Consider the following 22,531-nt stretch of genomic DNA (forward strand, 5'->3'; position numbering starts at 1 on the left):
TTGCTTCACAATGGGTGTCTTTTGAAGATGTAGGACAAGATTTTTGGAGAGAGAGGGGAAAAAAAAAAAATGAAGGATCCTAAATAAATGGCCTGGATTTCAAGAGTGCTGGAAAGTCTCGTGTTCCATTAACCTGAATGGGAACTTGAAACTTCTGGAAAAGCAGGCCATTAACTTCTGTTTTGGAAGTAGTTTCGACTTGCACCGTAAATAGGTTTTAACCACAGAAATGGTCATTTTTTCAGCACTTTATTAATTTTTCTTCCAATGTGAATTTCAGGACCTGAAATTAACCCAACAGGAGTTCAAGGAGCAGGGACCCAAAAAAACAACATGGAGATAACCTGGACGGTGAGTTCTTCTTTGACTGATCACGGCAATTCAATTTCTTATCATTACGGTCCCTGATGCTAAGATAGAGCTCAGGATCTCTAGTACGTGTGATATACCACACAAAAACTTAAGGATCACAAAGGATAAAAAGCAGAAGATATACCTGTCAGTTGTTAGTGCTGACAAGAAGGCTTGTGATTAAAAAATAGACGAAGAAAAGATGCTAGATCACAGATGCAGGCTAGGGAGGATGCTTGCAGAGTCTGATCCCTTAAGCAAGGACATAGAGGGTTCACAGAGCAGTTCTTGCTTTTCTTGGTCGACCAGTAGGTGTCATCCTGCAATAAGCTAAAGTCTGTTGGTGGGATAGAAATTGCAGTGGGAGTGTGGACTGGACAATGAATAGAATAGAACCATAGAATCATAGAATTGCTCAGGTTGGAAAAGACCTTCAAGATCATCAAGTCTAACCACAACCTAACCATACTACCCTAACTCTGTGCGGATATGGCTTTTGGTTCTGTCTTGGGTCTGGAGTGCAAGGATGAGATATGTGTATCTTTGGGAGCAAACTTTAGATCTTAGAGGTTTGCTGAATCAGCTGCTGAGCTTTTTGGAGCACCATAGCAGAGAAATACAGCTGTCTTTCTCCCTCTCATGTTCTTTTTCTGTTTCGCTCCATTCAGCCTCTGAATGCAACGCAAGCGTATGGGCCCAACCTCCGGTACATCGTGCGATGGAGGAGAAGGGACCCGCGTGGGAGCTGGTACAATGAGACAGTGAAGGCACCACGGCACGTGGTCTGGAACACACCCATCTACGTCCCCTATGAGATCAAAGTGCAGGCAGAGAATGACTTCGGTAGAGGACCAGAGCCTGAGACCTACATTGGCTATTCAGGGGAAGATTGTGAGTATTTTCTCAGACGGAGCTCGTAAGTGTTTCAGAGCAGGAGTCCATCCAATGTCAGCGGGTTGGCACCTATTCCCTGGGTTGTTTTTATAGCATTACTCAATTTGGCACAAAAATGCAGTTTCAGGCATTGAGAGGAAGAAGCTGAGTTCTGCTCTGGGCTCTGTCTGCAGATGCCTACGTGACCTGAACCACTTAGCCTCTCCTTTTTTTCTCTGTAAAATCTTCTGTGTGGAAGACAGTGAGATTTCACCAAGATGAGCTCTGGCTCTATTCCAGCACTCCATTTCTTGCCCATGCCATCTGCAGGGCACCGAGTTCATCTTGGATGCAAGGTCCTCCAAGAGGCCAAGAAGGCTCTGGGTCACCCTGGGCTGGGTTCTTGTGCCTCTGACAAAGCTTCAGCTATGCCCAGGCTTGGGATCCTGTTTGCAGCACACCGCTGGCTCAGCTTATGTCCTTTAAAACTCTCCACCTGCTCATGCAGAACAGCAGCCAGCTCCTTTATCTTTTTTCCCCTTCTTTTTGGACTGCTGGTATCACTGCCTGTAGCATCCAGGTCTCCCATCTATGATCCCGTGAGGATAACGTGGCTTGCTGCCAACAACTTTATTTTGAAAGAAATATAAATCAGTTCCTCTCAACGCCTCAAATCAGCAGGGGACCCTGGATGAGTGACTTTGGGACCACCAAGAGGTGGAAGCACTGCTAAAAAGTACGCTCACCTTAAAAATCATGCACGCATTGTGGGTCCCTTCCAACTTAGGATATTCTATGATCCGATAAAAAATGTGGGGAATGAAGGTAAGTAATGGAATACTACATATATTGGTGCTGTTGTAAGGTCTACTTGACCCAAAGGAGGGCACCCAAGTAGCCCAGAACTGGCCTATTGTTGTTGTTTTAGGAAATCCTCTAAAACTGAATTTAAGGAGGGAGAAATGGCCACCAATGTCTCCCCATGAAATACCTGAGGATGACCAGGGTGCCAGCAGATGGCAGAGCTGGAGTGTGGCTGGGCTGTGCTGGTTGCCTGATGTGCGCTCTGCTTTGTCCCCAAACACTCAGATCCCAAGGCTGCGCCCACGGATGTTAGGATCAGAGTTCTAAACAGCACTGCCATTGCTCTGACATGGACCCGCGTGCACCTGGACACCATCCAGGGACAGCTTAAGGAGTACAGAGTGAGCAAAAGCAAATCTCTTCTCACTGACTATTAATACGGCTAACCTTCTCACAGCCGAGCTGGCCCCATTGATGGAGCTGCCTGCGATGGGGATGACAGAAAAACTGACCCTTTGCTGTGGTGCATCCCACAGGCTGAGCTCTGCTCTTGAGTAGCACCAGGAGTGAAGCCTTGGGCTGCTCTTCACAGTGCCTGGGCAGTGGGTACGTCTCCCTTGGCTCCCCAAGACCTGGGGAGACACAGGGACTGCCTTTGGGCACCAAGGGACCGATTCTAAGGCAGCTCCAGGCCCTGGAGCTGCTTCATATTTGCTCAGATAGGTACAAACAGGCTCAATTTTGTGTCATCCCCAAAGTACCACCATCGTCTTTTAACAGACACCAACCCGTGCAAAGCCTAAACCCAATACTTGGTACTAACTGGCAACTAGGGACAGCATAGATTCTGGTTTTTTAACATGTAATGTTGAAGATTTACTGCTACAATAAAATACCAGTGCTTATGTGTAGAAGATAGACTGTATTCAAAGCAAACCAAAGTCTGAGCAGAGCCCCTTTGAGCAGAGTTAAAGACTCTTGATACCAAAAGCATCTGTGCTGCAGACAGCTATAACACTTCAAATCCAATCATTCACCGACCGTAAGGAAAGCTCCCTGGTTGCTGCTTTCATTTCTTCTCCTTCTGTTCCGTTCTCCTGGTCTGTTTTCCGAACGAATCTTATTTCTGCATGAAATAAGATTTGCAGTCGGGGCTCTGAATCAGAAACACTCCAAGTTCTGACTTCCCATTGCGGCTGGATGTGTCACGCCTCGCCTAACACTAATCCGGGCAAGAAGGGAAAGCTCAGTGCCCAGCACTGAGAGCTGGAGCCAGAAGCAGCTCTTTGCAGTCTAACCCTAACCCTAACCTAGTGCTGCCCCACCTGCCTTGCTGGGGGTGAGGAGCTTCGTTTTGCTCTTTGAGAAAGCCAAGTTTTGCTGCGCTTTGTTAATGAAAACCGATTGCACTTAAAATGGGAAAAGCTTCATGCCATGCGTGTTTCTTGAAGGCCTATTTCTGGAGAGACAGTAGTTTGCTGAAGAACCTGTGGGTCTCCAAAAAACGGCAGTATGTGAGTTTTCCTGGAGACCGAAACCGGGGCATAGTGTCCCGGCTGTTCCCTTACAGCAACTACAAGCTTGAGATGGTTGTAACCAACGGGAGAGGCGATGGGCCCCGCAGCGAAGTCAAGGAGTTCCCCACACCTGAAGGAGGTACGTGCATGCTGAGCTGCGACTTTGGGCAGCTCAGGCTCTGCAGAACCAACCAGGAAGGGCACAGCTCTGCTGCAGAGCAGTGAATTGGCCAGCAGCACGTAAAGAGGCGTTGCTTGGGCTGAGCAAGGCACAGCCGTGCCCTTGCTTTGCTGCGTGACCTCCACGCGTCGCGCACCCTCCCCGTGCCGCAGCGCTGCTCCGTCCAATCTCTGCAAGACCTCAGGACTGGATGAATGTCACCCCTCCTCCGATCGGGCTTTTCAGGCAGGAGCACCTCGTTCTGCTGTTTAGAGAGCTCGTGTCAAGGAGGAATGGGAGATTTTAATTTTCTCGTTGTCACGGGAGCTATTTATAGACGCGCCGATAACTTTTTGTCATAGCAGCACTTTCAGCGGCTGCCCATGAATCTTTCTTTAGCACAGATGTTTTTGGCACAGCACATTACAGAATTGCAGGAGGAGGGAACAGAGGAGGGAGGCTGGAAGCAAATCCTGCCTCAAATAACACAAAATACGATGGGGTCTTTTTTTTCCTTCTTCCTGCTGCGTGAGAGCACTCTCTCCTGTACCACATCCTTGGATGCTGTCACCATTTACTGATTCATTCTCATTAACCAGCTGCAGTTCAGCTTGTTTGAAAAGGAAAGGTTCTTTTCCAGGATAGCAGCTTGGTGATGGGGTGCTCCTTGATTTAGCGCTTACCTGGGGGCTGGAGGCATGTCGCATTGGGGTTATGCTCTTGGCATATGTAAACTATTGATTTTCTTCTTCCTATTCCACTAAGCTGTTTTATTGGCTATATATTGATGCTTGGGAGATGGATATTCTGCCAAAGTTCCATTTAAGAGAAAAAAAAAGTCATTAATCTCTCAGATCAGTGAACCAAGCTCTTTCCCTACTTAAAGGCACAGCGATTAGGAGTAAACCAGGAGAATAATTAAATTCCATAGGTCATAATGCTTTCTTTACTAGCTTTGAATAAGCAGCCATAAAAGCAGACATTCCTCAGGGTAAGGACTGCTGTATACCTGCACCGGATCCCCGTTACAGCTCCCCAGATATCAATAACACAAAGATGCTCTGCAGTAAGAAGTCGCTCTGCTTTTTCTATCATCCCAGCAGATAGATAGATGAGACATAAATGTTGGGCTGGGTGAATCCAGGGGCAGTAACAAGACTCCAGCAGCAGCAAAGTGTGCAGACAATGTGCAGAAATGGGACACAACTGTGGGACTGCTCCCTTCATGGCTGCAGCATCTGTTGCGGGTACCTGGCTGAGCATGGTGCAGGAGGACAGTGGTACCCAATGTGAGGGCACGGTGCATGCCGAGCTGCTCTGCTGCTGAAAACCCAGGGCTGCAGTGTGATTCCTGGCCTAGATTGTTGTTGTATCAGTGTCTGATCTTTAGAGTGTGTTTGTCTGTGGTTGAGTGTCTTGAGCTTTATCAGGCAGCCTGCGATGTGTACAGTATTGTAAGGTATGTTATCTTGTATGTTTTTTCTTCTTTCCCTTTCCTTCCTGCTCCTGTCCTCCTCCCAAGTGCCCAGCTCCCCCAGGTACTTAAGAATCCGACAGCCAAATCTGGAAAGCATCAATCTGGAGTGGGACCACCCAGAACATCCCAATGGAGTCCTCACAGGATACAACCTTAGATATCAAGCCTGTACGTTCCACATCTTATCTTCTCAGAGACAATAGTTAAGTCATTCAGTATTTTCCTTGCTGCTGATTTACCTCCTTGCCTAACTCTAAAAGCAAACTATAGGGAGTGGGATGCTTCTCTCATCAGCTGATGGTGCTGGTGCTGAGTGCTGGAGTGGTGCTGGGTGCCTGCAGCTCACAGTTGACCACAAAGTAGTTTTCCACCCTCAGCCCCTCAAGGGAAATCATCTTGACCTCAGGCTTTAGAAAGCCCTTTAAGCACAGTTCCAGAACTTTTCTCTCATTCCACCTCCCAGCTCTATAAATGAAGCTGCCCTGAATGCAGCACAGTGTACAGCCCAACATGATGTCCGGGGAGCCCAGCTTTGCCTGAGCCCTTGGCACTTGTGCTAAGCCTTTCCTTGACCATCTCTACAACCCTGAATGTCCCCAGCAGCACGTTCCCAGACAAAGCATATCTGCCCCCAGCTGCAGATCCTGCCCTTGGGGACAGGTAACACACTGCAGAACCCAAGCTGAAGCCACCACCACCTGCCTTTCCTCCCCAGTTAACGGATCCAAAACGGGCAGAACCCTGGTAGAGAACTTCTCTCCCAACCAGACAAGGTTCACCGTGCAGAGGACAGACCCCATCTCGCGCTATCGATTCTTCCTGCGTGCTCGGACACAGGTGGGAGATGGAGAAACCATAGTAGAAGAGTCACCGGCACTGCTGAATGAAGGTGAGTGCAGGGCAGCTCCTGGCCTTGGGTTGGAGGTGATGATACAAGTGTTGGCCAAGAAGTGCAGGTCAGAGAATCCAATGATTCCCAGAGCAACCAGTGTCAGATAACTGGTGTACGTTTGCTAGCGACGGCAGCAATGGGCAAATTGTCTTGTGCACTCTTGCTCGATTGCCCTAAACATGTCCCTTCAGGTTTAGATATTAGGAACAATTTCTTCTCAGAAAGAGTGGGGATACATTGGAAAAGGCAGCCCAGGGAGGTGGTGGGGTCAAGAATCGTGGAGATGTGGCACTGAGGGATTTAGGGGCATGGTGAGGGTGGGTTGGGGTTGGATTTGGTGATCTTAGAGGTCTTTTCCAACCTCAGTGATTCTATGATGCTTCAAAGCTCAGTGGTGCAGCCAGGCGCAATCTCAGCAGCCTCTATAAGAGCCAAATTTGGGGCTGATGATTTCTACACCACTGGAAGGAGGTGCACCTCAGTGCCACCACCCTGCAGCCAGCCACTGACCTGACCCCCCCCTGCAGAGCCACAGCTCCCAGACTCCTAACGAGATAAAATGCCCCTTGTGAGGCATTCATCACACTAAGTGAAAGTTCAGGAGCCCTGAGGGAACCGGGGAGACAAAAGCTGGCTCTTTCCTTTCTTCAGCATTTGCTAAAAGACCTATGATTTAGTTAGCCCTTGGATTTAATGGAGTTTTTGTCTCCTTTCCTCCCTCTCCCCCTCCCCAGCTAATGGCTCTGAGTAGGAAAAGCAGTTCCTACTGATGACCCAGAGGAAATGAAATGCTTCCTGACACTCTTCAGTGGGCTCCAGCATCACTAATTGATGCGATAGGATCAGAGATGGGGCTGCATATGCTGAAGAAAAAAATCAGCAAAGTTGCACATTGGCAAATATGAGAAGGGGGAAATTGAAGTGTAAAAGAGAAGATTCGCTGAAAAAGCTGCTTGAAGCATAGGGACTGGATCAAAGGCACTGGTGCTGGTAGCGATTCTAATTGTGTCTTAAGCATTTGCTGTACTGGGTTTGTTTCTATATGGTGGCAATGGTGATTGTAAGGAGAGCATTGCTTAAAAGTGCCCTAATAGTGATGGTATATTGCTTAACTGATTTGTATCAGAGAGGAGCAGGTGCAGACTACACCAGGATGCCAAGGTAAGGCTCTGTGCTGGGGGCTGCAGCCCCTGCAGCGGGGAGGAAGGATGGAGCGCTGCTGTCAGGCAGTGGGAAGAGTCAGATCCTCAAGGGAAGTTACAGAAACGCAGCACAGATTGACTTCAGAATGTGAAACCCTGAGGTAGAATACAACTTAGGCACGTTCTGGTACTGGCAGATGTGTAAGTGCAATTAGCAGCTCTAAGCGAGTTGGGTGTTGTGGTACTGCTGTGCAGGTACGTGAAAGAGGAATCTGGAATTAAAAAAAAAACAAGCAAGAAAATTAAACCCATTGACATTCAGGAGTTACTTCCTGCTTGCCTGACTCATTCACCTGAGAAATCCAAACGAAATATGGCTCTCTGGTGATCTGTGTGGAGGGCTCCGACTCTCGCAGCAGAGGATAATCTGACCTTAGAGTGACACCAGAAAAACGAAGGCAAAACTCAGTGTCAAAACCTGCCCTTGCTGGGACGAGTTATAAGCACCTGCTGAAGAGCTTTGCTGAACCAACCCCTCTGGGATCCGTGCCCTGGTGTGTTTGCCACTGGTGGGTCCAGCTCCGAGGGGCTCTGCTGCACAGAAGGGCGATGTGTTGTAGCTAACGCATTTATGTCCTCTCTCTTGTGTCTCTGCTGACTGCGTGGAGTGGTCCGAGTCTCCTGTTGGTGTGTTCTGGCTGTTTTATCTATTCCTTTGTTTTCTCTTCCCTTCTCTTCTATGCTGTCCTCGTATTCCCCTCTCTATCCTTGGCGCTGCCCTCTGAAGCCACGCCAACCCCAGGTACCGTACCAGCGGAGGAGGTAACAGGCATGGGGCAAGGCTCACTCGCTCGCGTGCGCTGCCAATTAAGCATGCACTCCATTAACCCTTTCAATGGGGAGGTGAAGCAGCAGGGGTCTGAATTGGGCACCTGGAAGGATGGCAGGTAGCATCGCAGGCAGATTAATGATAGCCAAACACCCGATGTGCAAGCAAAACTGAGAGCCAAGTAGCCCTAATGATGAGGTTGTAAAGCCCAGGTCTGCAGCAGCCTTCTCCCTTTTCAAGCCTCAGCATCCCTGCCCTGAGAAATGCAGAGAAACTTTTGCCAGCGGTGCCCACCCCATTAACCAAATGTGCTGCTCTTTTGCCTCCAGTTGACCATTGAAAGGGTCAAGGACAATGTTTGTGCCACAGCTGTGCATGTCTGCATGCGAGGCTACTGCTAGCTTTGCCCTCTGTTGCATATTTCTACATCAGCATTGAAGCACAGAGAAACCTTTCCTTGACAAGGGGTATCCACCTGCTTCAACAAAGCCCATACCCCCAATTAATCCAGAGTCCAATTACCCGGTGTCAGCAGTACAAAGCGTTATCAGAACTTGTAGCCCAAAGAAGGACACCCACCTCTTACAGAGCTGCAGCCAAGACTTCTCCTCCTCAGATGCTGTATTTCCACAGGGTTACAGCCCTATAAGCAGGAGCAGCAGGGGCAGTGCTAGGGGATGCATCCAACCCCTGGGCACCCCCAGTGCTGCAGAAAAGCTTTGGGGCTGCCCTGCACGAGGGTGCTGTAAGAAGTCATGCTTTGCCTTTGCTGGATGCAGCCCCAAGCCCATGGGGCTTTCCAGAGAGGAGCAGCTTTGTAGCAAACACTGCCAAAGTGATGCAAGTGCAGGAACTGCTCTGTGCACCCATAGGTTTTGCTTCCCTACCTCGTAGACTTTCCTCTTCCTCCTCCTCTTCCTTTCATTTTGTTGCAGTGATGTCTCTACTCAATATTTTTTTGCACTTTTTCCTTTCTGAATAGATTTCCTACTGCATTTTCCTTGAATATATATCTATACCCATTAGGGGGTAACAGATTGGTCTGCTTTGGCTGGTGGGAAGCTAAAAAGTGGCGTAACCTTTTGGCTCAGAGGAGCAGAGCTCCTCTGCACTTGCTGCAGTCAGGTTAGCTCGGCTACAAGAACCCAGCTTTTCTTCTGAAGGATTTTCCTACTTTCAGTGGATATTGCTGAACTCTGAAAGCACAACGCGATCTCTTTATCCTTCCGGCATCATATCAATCCAGAAATAGCTCTTGAACTACTGGCAGCTAGATGAAAGCGTTGCCATCCAAAGGATAAGATCATTAAGTTCTAGAAGAATAGGGGGTGTTCCTCTATTTTTACCTTCTGGTAGGAGAAATGGCACAGAGCAAAGATAGGTGAGCACTGGAAGAAGGCTGAAAGTGTATCACCGCAGCAGCCGTGCTAACTGGGCTGCTCTCTGCTTCTCCAAGAGGGATGAGGGCAGGGGAAGCTGTCGTGTTATACAGAGCAAATCCTCACCTTGATACGGAGCTGAGTGTCATCCCTTGTTAGGGCGCATCCCGGCGGTGTTGGACCGGCTGTGCTACGTATTGGTGTTGGTCATGCGATGCTGCTCCCCTTCTCAACAAGTACAGCCCTCGAGTGAATACTGTTCGACCTTTCTTGAAAGATCCCGCTCGGTGACCTAGATTTTGTGGATTTTATGGATTCACATTGAAAGTTGCCTAAAACTGCGCTGCAAGGCTATTTGCCATGGGCTGCTGGCACTAAAAATGGCCTTTTCCCCTGGAACACCTCACTCACCGGGTTGTCGCTGCTCTGTAGGTGTGTGAGAAAGTGGACCAAGCTGATGAAATCAAAGTGAAGGGCAGAGACTTTACCTTAGAAAGGCTTTGAGTTTCCTGAGCCGCAGCCGGGCAGAGGGCGAGGTAATTTGGGGAAAGGGTGGCACACAAAGGGCTCTCATTTATGCTATGAATGACACCAACACAAACTGCATCCCATAATACCCAGTGTGCATCCCTTCATCAGGGACCGTAAGAGTATTGGCCTTAGACTTTGGAGGGGGGGAAAAAAAAACCACACATTGATTTGTTTGTTCCCTTCTCGTTGCTCCATAAAGGCGAAGTGGAGGAAAAAGGCCCAATTGTTCATTTTGGAAAGGGGCAGCAATAGAAATACAGAAAACTGCTGACCCCTCTCTTTTTGAGGGCATTCAATTGCTTCTTTCTGCTCTTGAATTTCTTATAGCTGTCAGATTTGGAGCGTTTTTGTTGGTTTTTTTTTTTTTTCCCCCTTCTTTTTGATAATGACTTAACAATCTCCTTCTGTTGCTGGAAACTGGAAGAGGGAGAGAAGGGGGGAAAAGAAAAGTCTGAAAACGTATTTGGCTAATCATCTAAATTCATGAAAAATTCATCAAATTTCTCCAAGCCTAATTATTTTGTAGACACACCCAAGGGAAAGCTGTTACCGCAGCCTAACAACACATTAAAAGCACCTTTAAATAATTAAAGAGCAGTATGGCTGGGCTATTATCATTTTTTTTTTCTTTTGTATTTCACAAAAACCTGCCAACTGCTCACCCACCCCCCCCGTGCTGCTTGGAGCAGGGTTCAAGTCCCTCTCCCATGCCTTCAATTCCCCCTTGTTAGCTTCTATGCTTCTTCCTTGCAGGTTTGCCCAACCTGAGCATCCCTCAGTTTTGACAACCGTCCATTCTCAACCGTAGGAGCCGTATCGCTGCAAAGAGAGCAAACCTATTGGCAGCCCTCCTGCTGCACCCATCTCCCTCATCACTTACCCTATTAATTGCTACAGCCAGACTGCTGCATCCCTTGTCCATTATAGCAGCGTCTCCTCCCCACCGTGCCCCTTGGTCTCCATTACCAGGAATGCTAATGCATCTTGTAGACAGAAAAAGCAATCAGTGCGTGGCAAAGACGGGGCCGATTTATGAGCTAACTCGCATGTATTTCCAGGAAGAGGAGCTCATCCATGTAGGGAGCCATATGCTGGCTTTCACTTGGGGTTTTTCTGGATAAATCAGGTCTATTTCAAGCCCCACACCATCTTTCAGGGTGCACTCTGCCCTGCATTAGGAACGTGGCTGCCCCTTCTTGGCAGCAACTCCTGCAAGTGGGGAATGCAGAAAGAGAAGTGCAGCTACTCTGCAAAGCTCAGAAATGCTCTATCCCATAAATGTTACTGTTGCATTTTTGGAAAGATGCATGTGATTTCTAGATGGGTATCAGCTGGCAAAACCAAGGAGACCTGGAGATGCCAGCCACAATGAGCACTGCCCTGGTCGCAGCACGGGGCTGTAGTGGGGTGCTCCTTTCTTCGGGAGCTCTGATCTCCTGTCAAAGCCGTCTTTACCTCCCCCCAGCCTGAACTCAGCTCTCATCAGGGGACGGATTTCAAAGGCTAGCAAATGCCCCTTATCTTCTCTCCCCCAAATCTACCAGCTGAGCTTTTCCTCTGCATACATTTCGTATTCAAACACAAATGAGGCTGCAGCTGTGAATCCCGAAGCAGAGAGGACCAAATCCCGCGGCCCAGCAGGAGCCCCGCTGCCCTCCTCCTGCCCAGTGCTGCCCACATGTGCTCCCCCCGTTGACCTCCTGCTTTAACAAGGACTTAACCTGCTGATAGAGCCATTGCAGCAGTGCTGGGTGACGCACGCGGTGCACTCGGGTGCAATGTGATGGATCAACGTGGGCTGGGAGCTGGGCGTTGGAGCAGCCTTACAGCAAATTGCTTGGTGCTCTGTTGGGTTGTCTTTTCCTTCGCTGTGAATCAGGGATTCGCAGAGGAAGCGGTGAGGTTGCATTAGCTAATAGCTAGCTTCCACTGCTTGTGTTGACGTGCGGACATTGTAAACCTATGGATGAGTTGTAGAAAAATTGCATCAACTGTAACCACACCAATTGCTTAACCTTCCAAAAAATGGTTATGCCTCTTGCCCTGTTTGCAACCTACAGCCTCAGGACACAGCAAAGCAAAGCTTGGTAATGAAGTGAGATAAAGCTTCTGTCACAACTGAGATCAGAGAGGGCTTTGCTATGCCCCATGTGCCCAAGTTGTGTGATGTTCCAGCCTGGCTCCCGTTGCTGTCACTGCCATCTGTCTGGGTTGGGATGTGTTCCACAATGCTGGAGTGCTTTGGGGGGAGGGGGGTGGCTGCTCTATTCCTGCCCCACCCGTTACTGCACTGCTGCATGAGGCTTCTGCGAGGCTGCGTCGGTCCCTGCGCTGGGTGCCATGTGTTGCACTGGGTTTGTTGTGACGGTACGTGCTGGTAATGGGGTTTGACTGCAGCTGCATGCAGTAGGGAGGTGGCCACACTGACCCTTTGGACTGCTGGGATTTTAGAGGACGGGGTCTCTTGGGGTCTTAGCTGCATTCTCTCAGACCTGTCCTTCTGCATTTGTAGGCTTGAAGGGGAGCTCGCTCCCATACAAGCCAACCTGGGACTGAGCTGGTGAAAAAGCAGCCCTGGCTTTGCTCTTGGACAGTTTTTAAAGCACTTTTCTCAAGCTATTCTTATTAGTGGGTGATATCTGCAACAGCCATTTTCATTTGCCTGATGGGGATTTGTAATCCCTTGATCTGTAGTAAGTAAATACAACTTAATGCAAACACCATGGGATTTCCTTTACCCCAGGCAGTTTAAGCAGCTCCTCAGCTGCGTTTTCTGCTGGCAGGTTTTCAGGCAGCAGAAATCGCCTTTACAGAGCAATGCTCATTCATACCTGAGAGCATTCAGCAATGGTTTCCAATGTCCCCTTCCATCAGACATTAGCCAGTGGTACTGCTGTCTCCTCTGGAAATTCCCTCTGTGTTCCCATTAGCAAAGCCAGCTGCAGCCCCCTGCTCCAGCCGAGGGCTCTAGTCCCATTCATGGCCACTGAGGTTCACAGCCATGACCCAGTACAAAGTTAGAAAGATGCCATATTGCCTCCTCAGCTGGCCCAACCCATGCACCTTCCCTTGGTGGCATTCAGGAACTTTTGCAACCACACTGAGGGGTTGCATACATAATGTGCACATTGACCCTAGTGCTCAGAGCAGAGGTAAGATGTGGATGGGGGCTAGGTAGAAAGCAAACTGTACTGACTTCTCATTTGGGAAGCTTAAGGTATGTCCTAAATTAAAGGTAAATTTTGAGGAGCAGTGATGGCAAAGCAGCACCCATCACTCACCAAAGAGCTACACCCACATTAATGCTAAGGCTGCTTTGTCACCATCCTGCAGGACCAGTACACAGAGCAGCAAGAAGGAAGGAGCTAAGAAGCTGCAGGGCAGATTGGCGGCTTTACAAGGCTGGAGGTGTAGTTCAGGGGCTGCCAAACTCGTTGCACTGGGGCTCGCCTAGCCCACAGCAGATGGGTTTTTCCCAAGAGCTCAGTCTGGGTGCTGCTCACACTGGCTGGGATGGGGATGGGACTGCGGGTCCGTGTGGTGCCGTGCTCGATGCTTCCCCTCTGCTCGGTGTTGGGAATGGTGTGTGGGAGCCCCGGGAGCCATAACCGCTTCTCAACAGCCAGCATCTGCCTTTCCCTCTGCCAGCTGTGACCTGGTTGCCTCCACCTACAACCGAGCTAACTCCAGCAGCCACAACCGCCACCACTACCACCACCGCCACCCCTACTACTGAAACCCCTCCTACCGAAATCCCTACCACCGCCATCCCTACCACCACCACCACTACTACTACAACCACCACAGCCGCCAGCACCGTCGCAAGCACTACAACAACTGCAGAGAGGGCTGCGGCAGCCACCACAAAACAGGAGCTGGGTACTGCGCTTTCCTTTTCCTCTAACCCTTCTAACCCTGCCGGGACTTTCCCCGCTTCTTGCTCAGGGCGAGGATTAATAACGGGCACAGAAAAAGGCATTCTGTGCTTTGGGAATGGTGTTGCAAGGAGCTAGAGGTGGTACACGCTCAGGGTTAAGGTGGTGATTTGGGGGTCTCTCAGCCCACAAAGGGGATAACGCAGCTCTCCCTGGGGTGTCATGATGCTGAATTAGCATCAGAGTTGGGAAGGAGATGGAAGACCCTACAAAGTATTACCTTACCTTTACTGTCCTTAAAAAGGGGTTCTGCTGCTATTATAGAAGATGTCGCTTCAAATTTAGCACATCAGCTGCTAGTGAAGAGAGCTGTCACAGCTCATAGGAGTCTTTTGGTTCATGGTACTGCTCCCTGCAACGTACCCTGCTCATAGCCCACGGGGAACCTGGGCAGGTGGCAAAGGTAGAGCTGTGCTCCGGGTGTTACCCAGCTCACCATGCAGCCATCGTGCAGTCAGGCAGAGCAGGGTGATCAAACCGCTTTGGTGAGGGCATATTCCCTACTTTATATGGGGAGAGGTATCCCTGAGACCCTTGCTTTTAAAGACACTGCGATGATGGGCTCTCTGGTTAATAAACGATGGGGTTGTTAAAAAATGAATCAAGCAAAAGGGAGCACAGCCAAAAGAAGGCAGTTACATAGCTGGATAGGATGCACTCCAAAATGTATGCGCAAAAGCTACAGAACTCTTCGTTCACTTTTCGAAGAGAGAAAGGAGACCGTAGTAACGAGTATTAAACTTGACACTGGTTTACTTCAAGGAATTTGATAAAAGCAATTCGGGCCTCTTAATGCCTCAATTCAGCTCAAGATGGTTAAACCCAACCCCCAACGCATGCTGGGAGGCCCTGGGTCCATCTGAGAGGCCCTCTGCAGTAAGAGAGATTGGAGAACCTGCAGCACATTTCCCCCTCTGCACTAGTTTGCTCTTTAAGGTTGCCATCCTGACCGAGGAAACACAACTTTGTGCTCTGGCTCATGGCACGCAGCCTTCCCAGGGGCAGCTCCAAAGCCACAAGCAAAGGGAATGTGGGCACGGAGCTGTGCTGCCCTAACCAAACCAGTTCAAAAACTTGCGTGAGATAGAAAGGCACAACTTCAGTGCTATGCATGAGTCCTTGGCAATGAAGCAGGTTCACAAGATTGCTACCAGACGATGGTCACAATTCAGCAAGCAAGTGGGAAATGCTGCTTATTGAGACCAGGTGATGAGCTGGTGAGGAAATGGGAGGAAGGGAGGCAGAGGAGCAGTCAGAGTCCCAGATGGCCCTGGGGCCACGAGCCTAGAGCCTGACCCTAATGCGGGCAGACAGAGAGACCCCCACCGACCGGCCATGGGCTGCAGCCCCTTCCCAAAAGTCTCACAGCTGTCCCTGTTGCAGGGATGGAACGCACTCACCTGTGCTTTGTCAACCCCAAATCGGAGCTACACCCCCAAGTAAACAACACTAATAGCAAAACAGAGGTGTGATGCATCTGACGACGCACGCACACTAAATAGTGGATTAGCTCCACTTCACCAGAAATAGAAGTTCATCCACTCTCCAAAGCAATGTCGACAATCCTCAGCTTCAAAATCAGAAACGAGTGACTTCATTGCCCCACTGGCTGTCTTAGCCCCAGTCAGACGAAAGCGTTCGCTCCCGGTTGTGGCAGTGCGGCTGTGTGCGCTCACGCGTGGGTCTCCCACGTTGGTGTAGGCATGAGTTTAGCTGGGAGGTTTTCCCACGGACCGAAATCCACACAGAATTGCCACAAAAGCCAAAATTTCTGAGATAAAAGGAGTGCAGTTGGACTTAAATTCCAACATACCATGAGATATTGTCGTTGAACTTCCTCCAGTGTTTTGAAGCTAAGGTTCTTGTAGGAAACAATTACATCCTCAGGTGCACTCATAGGTTAAGACTGAAGTATTAATTTTAGGAATGATTCTATAAGATTTTACCAACCCTGGATGCTAGGTGAGCTCTCGCTTCGGTATAATCCAAAATACTAACTCCTGTTCTAACCTGTCCACCAGCCACCAATGGATCGTCCATATGGGACATAAGAGCTTGGGCTAATAGTAACTGGGCAAACATCACCTGGAGCCACAATTACTCTGCAGGAACTGACTTTGTGGTTAAGTATATCACCAGTAAGCATCAGATCGCGTGGGGAATCTATAGGGTGGTGATGCCGCTGGAGATTCTGCCAGCTCCCAAGGCTGCAATTGTTAGTCTTAATTACTGTGCATTCCATGCACTCATAGTTATGAGATGTTCATACTCATGAACCACCGACGAGCACAGCTGTTTTTCTGCGGGCTGTTTGTGGAGCTGGGCTACACGTAGTCTCAGCATAAAGAGACTTGAAAAATACATGCTTGTATATATATATAAGGAGACAAATCTTTCATAGAAAACAAGATCTGCAGAAATTGGAGGGCAGCGTTGCACACCTCTGGAGCAGGGCTAGCAGAACCTGGAGCTGGCAGAATCACCCCTGACCCCAAACCTCCTGTCGTATCAAATATCTTTGTCTCTTGCAATTGTAAGGCTGTCCGTGGTCTGGAAACTTCAGGCTGGTATATCTGCTTTTAGTGCTCGTTTAGAACAGACATTTACATGCTGGTTTGGATTTCTTGTAGATAGGCAGCGATGAACGCTGCTTATCTCTGACTTTATTTCCCAGCCATTTCAGCCTTATTGTATGGCACATCGATCTTAAATTGGCATTTAAAACAAACCAACTGCGCACAGTCATCAACAGCGAATCACTTCTGGTCACACACTGAGAGCTGACGTTGCTGCTTACTTAAACCAGTTCAGGAGGCACCACCAGTGCCCGCTCTCGCTCTGCATCCTTTGTTATCACAATAGGGAAGGAGACCATTTTCCACAACTGGGGATACACATCGGATGCCCAAACCCTGAAGGCCAAATATCCCAGCTCCCAGCTCACTCCCTCCCAGCCCGGCTGGGCTGCAGCATCCAGCCCATAGAAAGTATCCTTAACCTGCAGGCACGATGCTAAGCATGGGAACTGGTCCTTTACCCCGTCCTGCTGCACAACAGCTGAGCAGGACCAGGCAAATCCCAGACCTTTGTTATAAACACTCAAACACGCAGACCTGTGGCTGGGCAGATAAAGCATCTGTCAGATCTTAAGAGTAGGGAGAAATCTGAACAGCTATCGGTGTTTTTTTTTTTTTTTTTTATTTTTTAAGTACAGCAAGCAGGGATGCAGCAAACCACCTCCCTGCCTCGCTGTTTTCCTTCTGCTCGAAGGATAATCACGGCACAGCTCAGAGCCCCCCTGACCACCGTGCTCCATTATTTCTGCTTGGTGGCTCAGGCCAGCACGACACAGCGCCCGCGGTGCCAGCACAGCCACCTCCCGCGGCTGGCTTTGATGTGCGGTTTCTGTTTCTCAGGTAACAAGACAGAGAAATCTATCCCCGTTAAAGCTCAGACCCCCTCCTCTGTGCAGCTGGCCAATCTGACGCCGGGGATGGTGTACAAGCTGTGGGTGTTCCCCATATGGTCTAGCCCCAGCGAGCACTCGTACATAACCTTTACCACCAGCTCAGGTGAGCGGGGCTGCGTGTCCGCGGCATGTCACTGCGTCCCCGCGGGTGGCACCGGCGTGGTGGAGGGGGGATGGGACAAGCGCAACCCTGCCCTTATTTAAGAGCCACCCGAGCGTCCTCGTTGCATTGCACAAAGGATGAAAGGAAAGGGTTGAACCAGGGTGAGGAGCGCGTGCATGCACCTTGTGGCGCTGGGTTGGGGACAGCACCACGGCCAGAGGCACGCATGGCGCGGGCAATGGCTCTTCAGCTCGGTGAAAGGCAAGGTATGTTCCCTCGGCAACTTTGCATTTAATTGCACAAGCAATTTTCCAGGCTTATCACCTCAGTGATTTTTAGAGCTTCCTAATTATGGGCTTCCTACTCTGCCCACTGAATGCCACAGAAGGAGCCTTACTGACTTCCACAGGCACTCAATCAGGCTTTATGCATTTCTAAAGCATCCCTGTTGACACTCGATGAGTGTCAGTAAATCACAACGCCTGTGCTTCCCTTTGTGTCCGCTCGTGGGTTGTGCCGTAAGAATCTGTGCGCAATGCTGTCCAAGCCAAGGGCTCAGCTCTGCACAGCCGCGGAGCGAGCAGCACTGGAGCAGCCCACGCTGCAGTAGGTAAAGGCTGAGATTTCAGAGAACTGAGATTGCTTTGCTGAGATCCAGCGGTGTGAGGGAGAGCTACAGCATGAAAGCCATCTCTTTGCTCAGGAGCAAAATGTTCGCTCCTAGCAAAGAAAGGCTGCAGCAGGGGCAGCTCTCCCCACCTTACTCCATGCACTTGCAGCCCAAGTGCTAGCAAGGCATTACTCCATTGAGTAATTCCCTGGTGTGCTAGGCAGGGACAGAGGGCAGCTGTTGGTAACCCTGAGCGTCCAGAACTACCCAATACTGACATTGCCTTGGGCACAGCAGCATGGTACACCTTTCCAATTTCTGCTCCCAGACTCAGAAATCGTCCTCAAGGCTGCAGCCCCCTCACCCATACCATGAAACACCCTTCTGCGACACTGCTCCCCAGCTCGGACCCGTCTCTTCTCTTCTCTTGCTGCTTTTCTCCCACTTTGGGTGTCAGGGTGAAGGACCACCAGCACCATGGGGCAGGAAATCATTAGAAGAAGAGGTCGCATCCTTGGCTGGTTGATGCTGGCATGGCAATCTGCTGTAATTTATGGGTTTCTACTGCTATTACTGAGACAATGCACAGGGACCACCCAACCCTGTCCCTGTCCCCACAGCTCCATCCCTGCCCATTTTTCACTGCTAGATTCTGCTGAGATGAGTGTTCAGCCCCCGCTGACAATCACATGCCGCAGGAATGCTGGTGATCAGAGAGCCCTGTTCATTTTGCTTGTTGGTTGTAATGTTTGCCAAATAGCTGTTCTTCAGATCGAATGCAGATAAATAAGAGGTCCACGCGCACCACGCCTTCTCTTCTGCTTAACTTGACAGCTCAATATCCCAAAAGAGCTCTTTCCAATTGTAAATGGCATTTAAACTACAAATATAGCTTAATGCAAAGACGTCTTCTAAATTCAAGAAACAATGTAAAATGCTGAAGGGGGATCTGTGCAGGACTGCAGCTAGCTGGGCTTCACACACCCAACTGTCTGCCTTACAAACGTGACATAAATTCTGCTGGTCTGCTGTCAGAATACAGTCAGGTTTGCTATTGGCGTATAAACCACGACTGTTGGGTAACACGTTTTCTGCCACAAGATTATAATTACTTTTCTTTAAAAAAAGCTGCTGCACTTGCATTTCAGATCAATACCTGTTCAATGCCACAGCTGCTTGCCACTATTTACCCTTGGCGTCGGCCTTACATTAACGCAAATCAGAACACTCTCTCTGACAGCCGTGTGCTTACCCTTCTCTTTCCAAATGCTGCAATGACAGTCACTCGTTTACTCCAAAAACAAGATTGCTGTGACTATGATTTGTCGGCATGTTTTGCTTTTTTGGGAAGGATGGCAATGACACCCCTACCTTCATGGCACGCGGTGCCACAGTCACTGCTGCAGAATCCCCCCCATGCACAGCTCAGCCCTGGTCAGCATGGAATTCTCCCCTTGGGAGCACTTGAGGCTTTGAAGACCCCTTCATTCTCCCTTTAGCACAGCTTTCTGTGCAATCCCATCCCACCAGGGCTGCTAAAACCGCCTCCCTCCTCCCATTTCAAATCTCTCCAGTAGAGTTTTGTTTCCTCCTTCCTCCTCGAGCACCTGAGTTAATTGAATCCAATTCTCAGCTCCTCTCTGTTCTAATCTCATTCTCTTGACTACAAACAGTCCATCTACACAGCTCAGGTTGTTTTAAATACCGAATGTGGCAGTATTAAAGGAAAAAGCAGCAAAAGAGAGCCAAGGCAGCACCCTCCAACCAAAAAAAGCAATGCTGAGTGTTCTGCATCCAAAATCATTTCTTTAGCGAACGGTACTTTCTTGTCAATCTCATTCTTCTCTTTTATCTGCGATTTCCTTGTGTCGTGGTTTGGCTGCAATTATCTGCTGACAGCGTGGCTCAGATTTCATCTCAAGGAAAGCACCTGTTATCTCAAGTCAGTCTGGAAAGAATGAGTTTGGAAGGAATAATAGGACGTGTACTGAGTGTGCTGTCCAAGGGCTCACTCTGTTACTGCTACTTGTGCAGAGGATGGTGGGTTTAAATCCAATTATTTCAAGGCAGCTCCACAAGACAGTTGCGTGTGCTGCCTCCCAGGTCTTGTTGGCTGGAGTTGACTCATCTAATTAAATGAGGCAAAGTCTGGAAGCAGCAGCACATCCCTCCCTAGAACTCCACAGTGCCAATATCAGGGAGCAGCAGCAGCAATCACATTTCAGATTGCTTTCTGGCACAAATGATGCTCCATCCTTCCCATTTGGGACAACCCCCCCACTAAGCCACTGATTTAATCCCGTCCAGCTCAGGGCCCCCTTGCTCCATGAACACTTCTCTGTCTGTTCTGCAGCCTGGTTGCTCTCAGCCCCCGCTGCGCTGAAGGTTATTTTCTCCTCCACTCTGTCTTGCTGAATACCAAGCGTGTGTCAACGAGAGCCCGAGAATGGCAGCTCGTTGCTATTTATAGGAGACAGATGTGTTGGTCTGACCGCACACGGGCACTGCACGCAGCACAGCAGGGCATGGCTGCAGGAGCAGGGCATCTCTCCTTGCTCAGTGTCACACCCAGCAGTATTGCCAGACCACGGTACAATGACATCCCAGTGCTCCCAGACCACATCTCAGCAACTGGGGATGTTCCTTAAGGATGTAGTAGTTGGTAACCCTGCTCATGGCAGGGGGTTGGGGCTCAATGATATTTAAGATCCTCCCAACCCAAGCCATTCTATGATTCTATGACCTCCCAGGGCTCTGCAGCTGCTGCTTGCTCATATGTTGGCCAAGCTATGCACGCCAGGATTGCATCTTTATCTCTGGGCACCTCAATCCCAGACCTCCAGGGCTGCTTTCAGACGCAGGAAACGTGAGATCAAATCTGTTACCCAGCTTCTTTTGCCATTAGTTTCTATGCCTTTTCTCACCAGTCTCTGCTAGGTTTTCCTTTACGCTGTGACCCTTTGCTGTCTGAAGCTCCTGCTAAAATGCTGAGTTGACCCACCATTAAAAAAGCCACAGATCCCTGTGCTATGGCATCAGATAACCCGGAAAACACACATACATACAAGTGCAGTGCTACAGATAGCGTGGACTGAGTCCTCCTGGTCATTTGTTTTTCCCCGCTGTCCTGACCTCCCCTCAGAGCTTTTTCCTTTCTTCATTTTCCTCCCAGCCTACACCAAGAACCACGTGGACATCGCGACCCAGGGCTGGTTCATCGGGCTGATGTGTGCCATTGCTCTCCTGGTCCTCATTCTGCTGATCGTTTGCTTCATTAAGAGGAGCAGAGGAGGGAAATACCCAGGTATGAGGGCTGCGGGGCGATCCTTTGTGCTGTAAATACCTCCAGGCTTCAGAGGCAATCAAACCGCTGCTCTGATACATGTTCATGATTTCAAGCACTTTCCTTCTTCCATAGTGGGAACACTGTTATTAGTGGGAAGCATTTTAGTTAATTAAAGGGCGGGTGAGGGCTCTGTGCTGTGCAGGGAGCCGGATGCTGCTGCTCTGCCTGACCCCACCTCTGCTCTGCAAATCTGCTCAGCCACATCCAGAAAGAGCTCTTTTCAGGCAGAAAAAAAAAAAACCTCATTAAATTTTTGCAAAGCAGAGACAGCACTTCAGAAAAGTCACTTTCCATCATGCACCGGTGCCCTGGTGCCACTGCAGCAGGAGGTCTAGGGAGCAGCCTGCAAGCCTGCCCAGCTGTACTTCACCCTGCAGGAAGTTCACCTTCCTTACTGATGGGGATGCTGGGGATGTGCTTGCTTACAGTGCGCGACAACAAAGATGAGCACCTGAATCCCGAAGACAAGAACGTAGAAGACGGCTCATTCGACTACAGGTATGCTCCCCCAGCATGGACCCACGCCCCCCATCAGCCCCATCACAGCCCTCACCGCTCTCCCCCTCCGCAGCCCCACGGTGCCACGCAGCCTCCTCAGTTATTCCTCCCACCTTTCTCCTCCTGCCTCCTTCTCTCTGCAAGTCCTCTGCCAAAGGAAATGTTTCCTAAAGCCCCGGAGCAGGGAGTTGGCTGCAAAGGTTTGCTCCTGGGTCAGTCCAGGCAGAGCTGGCATGCTGTGACCCAGGACGTGGCTCCTACCCAGTGCAGATCAAACATGGAAGAGGCACAAGAGTGAACTCCTGAAGCAGCCTGAGGATATCTCAGGGACATCACCCTGTAGCTCAACCTCTCTCCTGCTCATAAAGGAAGAAGTGCCCAAAGTCATGCTAAGAACAGCCCTGAAAGTATGCAGGTTCACTTGCCTGGGATCTGCCTGGCTTCAAAGCAAGGCTTTGCTCTAAGGTCCCCAGAGAAACCCCTCTCAAACAGCCCCTGGAGTGCTGAGCAGTGATCCTGCCAAAAACGCTCTGATTCCCCCCATCTCTGAGCGGCCCCTTTTGAGAAAAAAGGCATCCTGGGAGGGGCAGCACCCATCTTTCCTCCTGCAAAAGC

The 22,531-nt window shown here is 49.7% G+C and overlaps 1 protein-coding gene across 5 annotated transcripts in view; it reads left to right on the forward strand.

Moving 5' to 3' along the window:
* The window catches only part of NFASC (neurofascin), a 72,692-nt gene that overhangs the window by 45,133 nt on the left and 5,028 nt on the right, over positions 1-22,531 (forward strand). For 3 of the 5 annotated variants that reach the window (XM_021376859.1, XM_021376860.1, XM_021376861.1), the window contains 8 exons: positions 281-351; positions 1,020-1,242; positions 2,314-2,429; positions 3,480-3,684; positions 5,228-5,350; positions 5,898-6,071; positions 21,245-21,376; positions 21,847-21,916. In XM_021376859.1, coding sequence (XP_021232534.1) covers positions 281-351; positions 1,020-1,242; positions 2,314-2,429; positions 3,480-3,684; positions 5,228-5,350; positions 5,898-6,071; positions 21,245-21,376; positions 21,847-21,916 — 1,114 coding nt within the window. Of the gene's footprint in view, positions 1-280; positions 352-1,019; positions 1,243-2,313; positions 2,430-3,479; positions 3,685-5,227; positions 5,351-5,897; positions 6,072-8,003; positions 8,019-13,603; positions 13,835-15,911; positions 16,029-17,306; positions 17,463-21,244; positions 21,377-21,846; positions 21,917-22,531 lie in introns of all 5 variants that reach the window. The other 2 variants (XM_021376863.1, XM_021376862.1) reach the window with 2 other exon arrangements.

Source organism: Numida meleagris, chromosome 25, assembly GCF_002078875.1.
Source record: "Numida meleagris isolate 19003 breed g44 Domestic line chromosome 25, NumMel1.0, whole genome shotgun sequence".
In the NCBI taxonomy this organism is placed as follows: Eukaryota; Metazoa; Chordata; class Aves; order Galliformes; family Numididae; genus Numida; species Numida meleagris.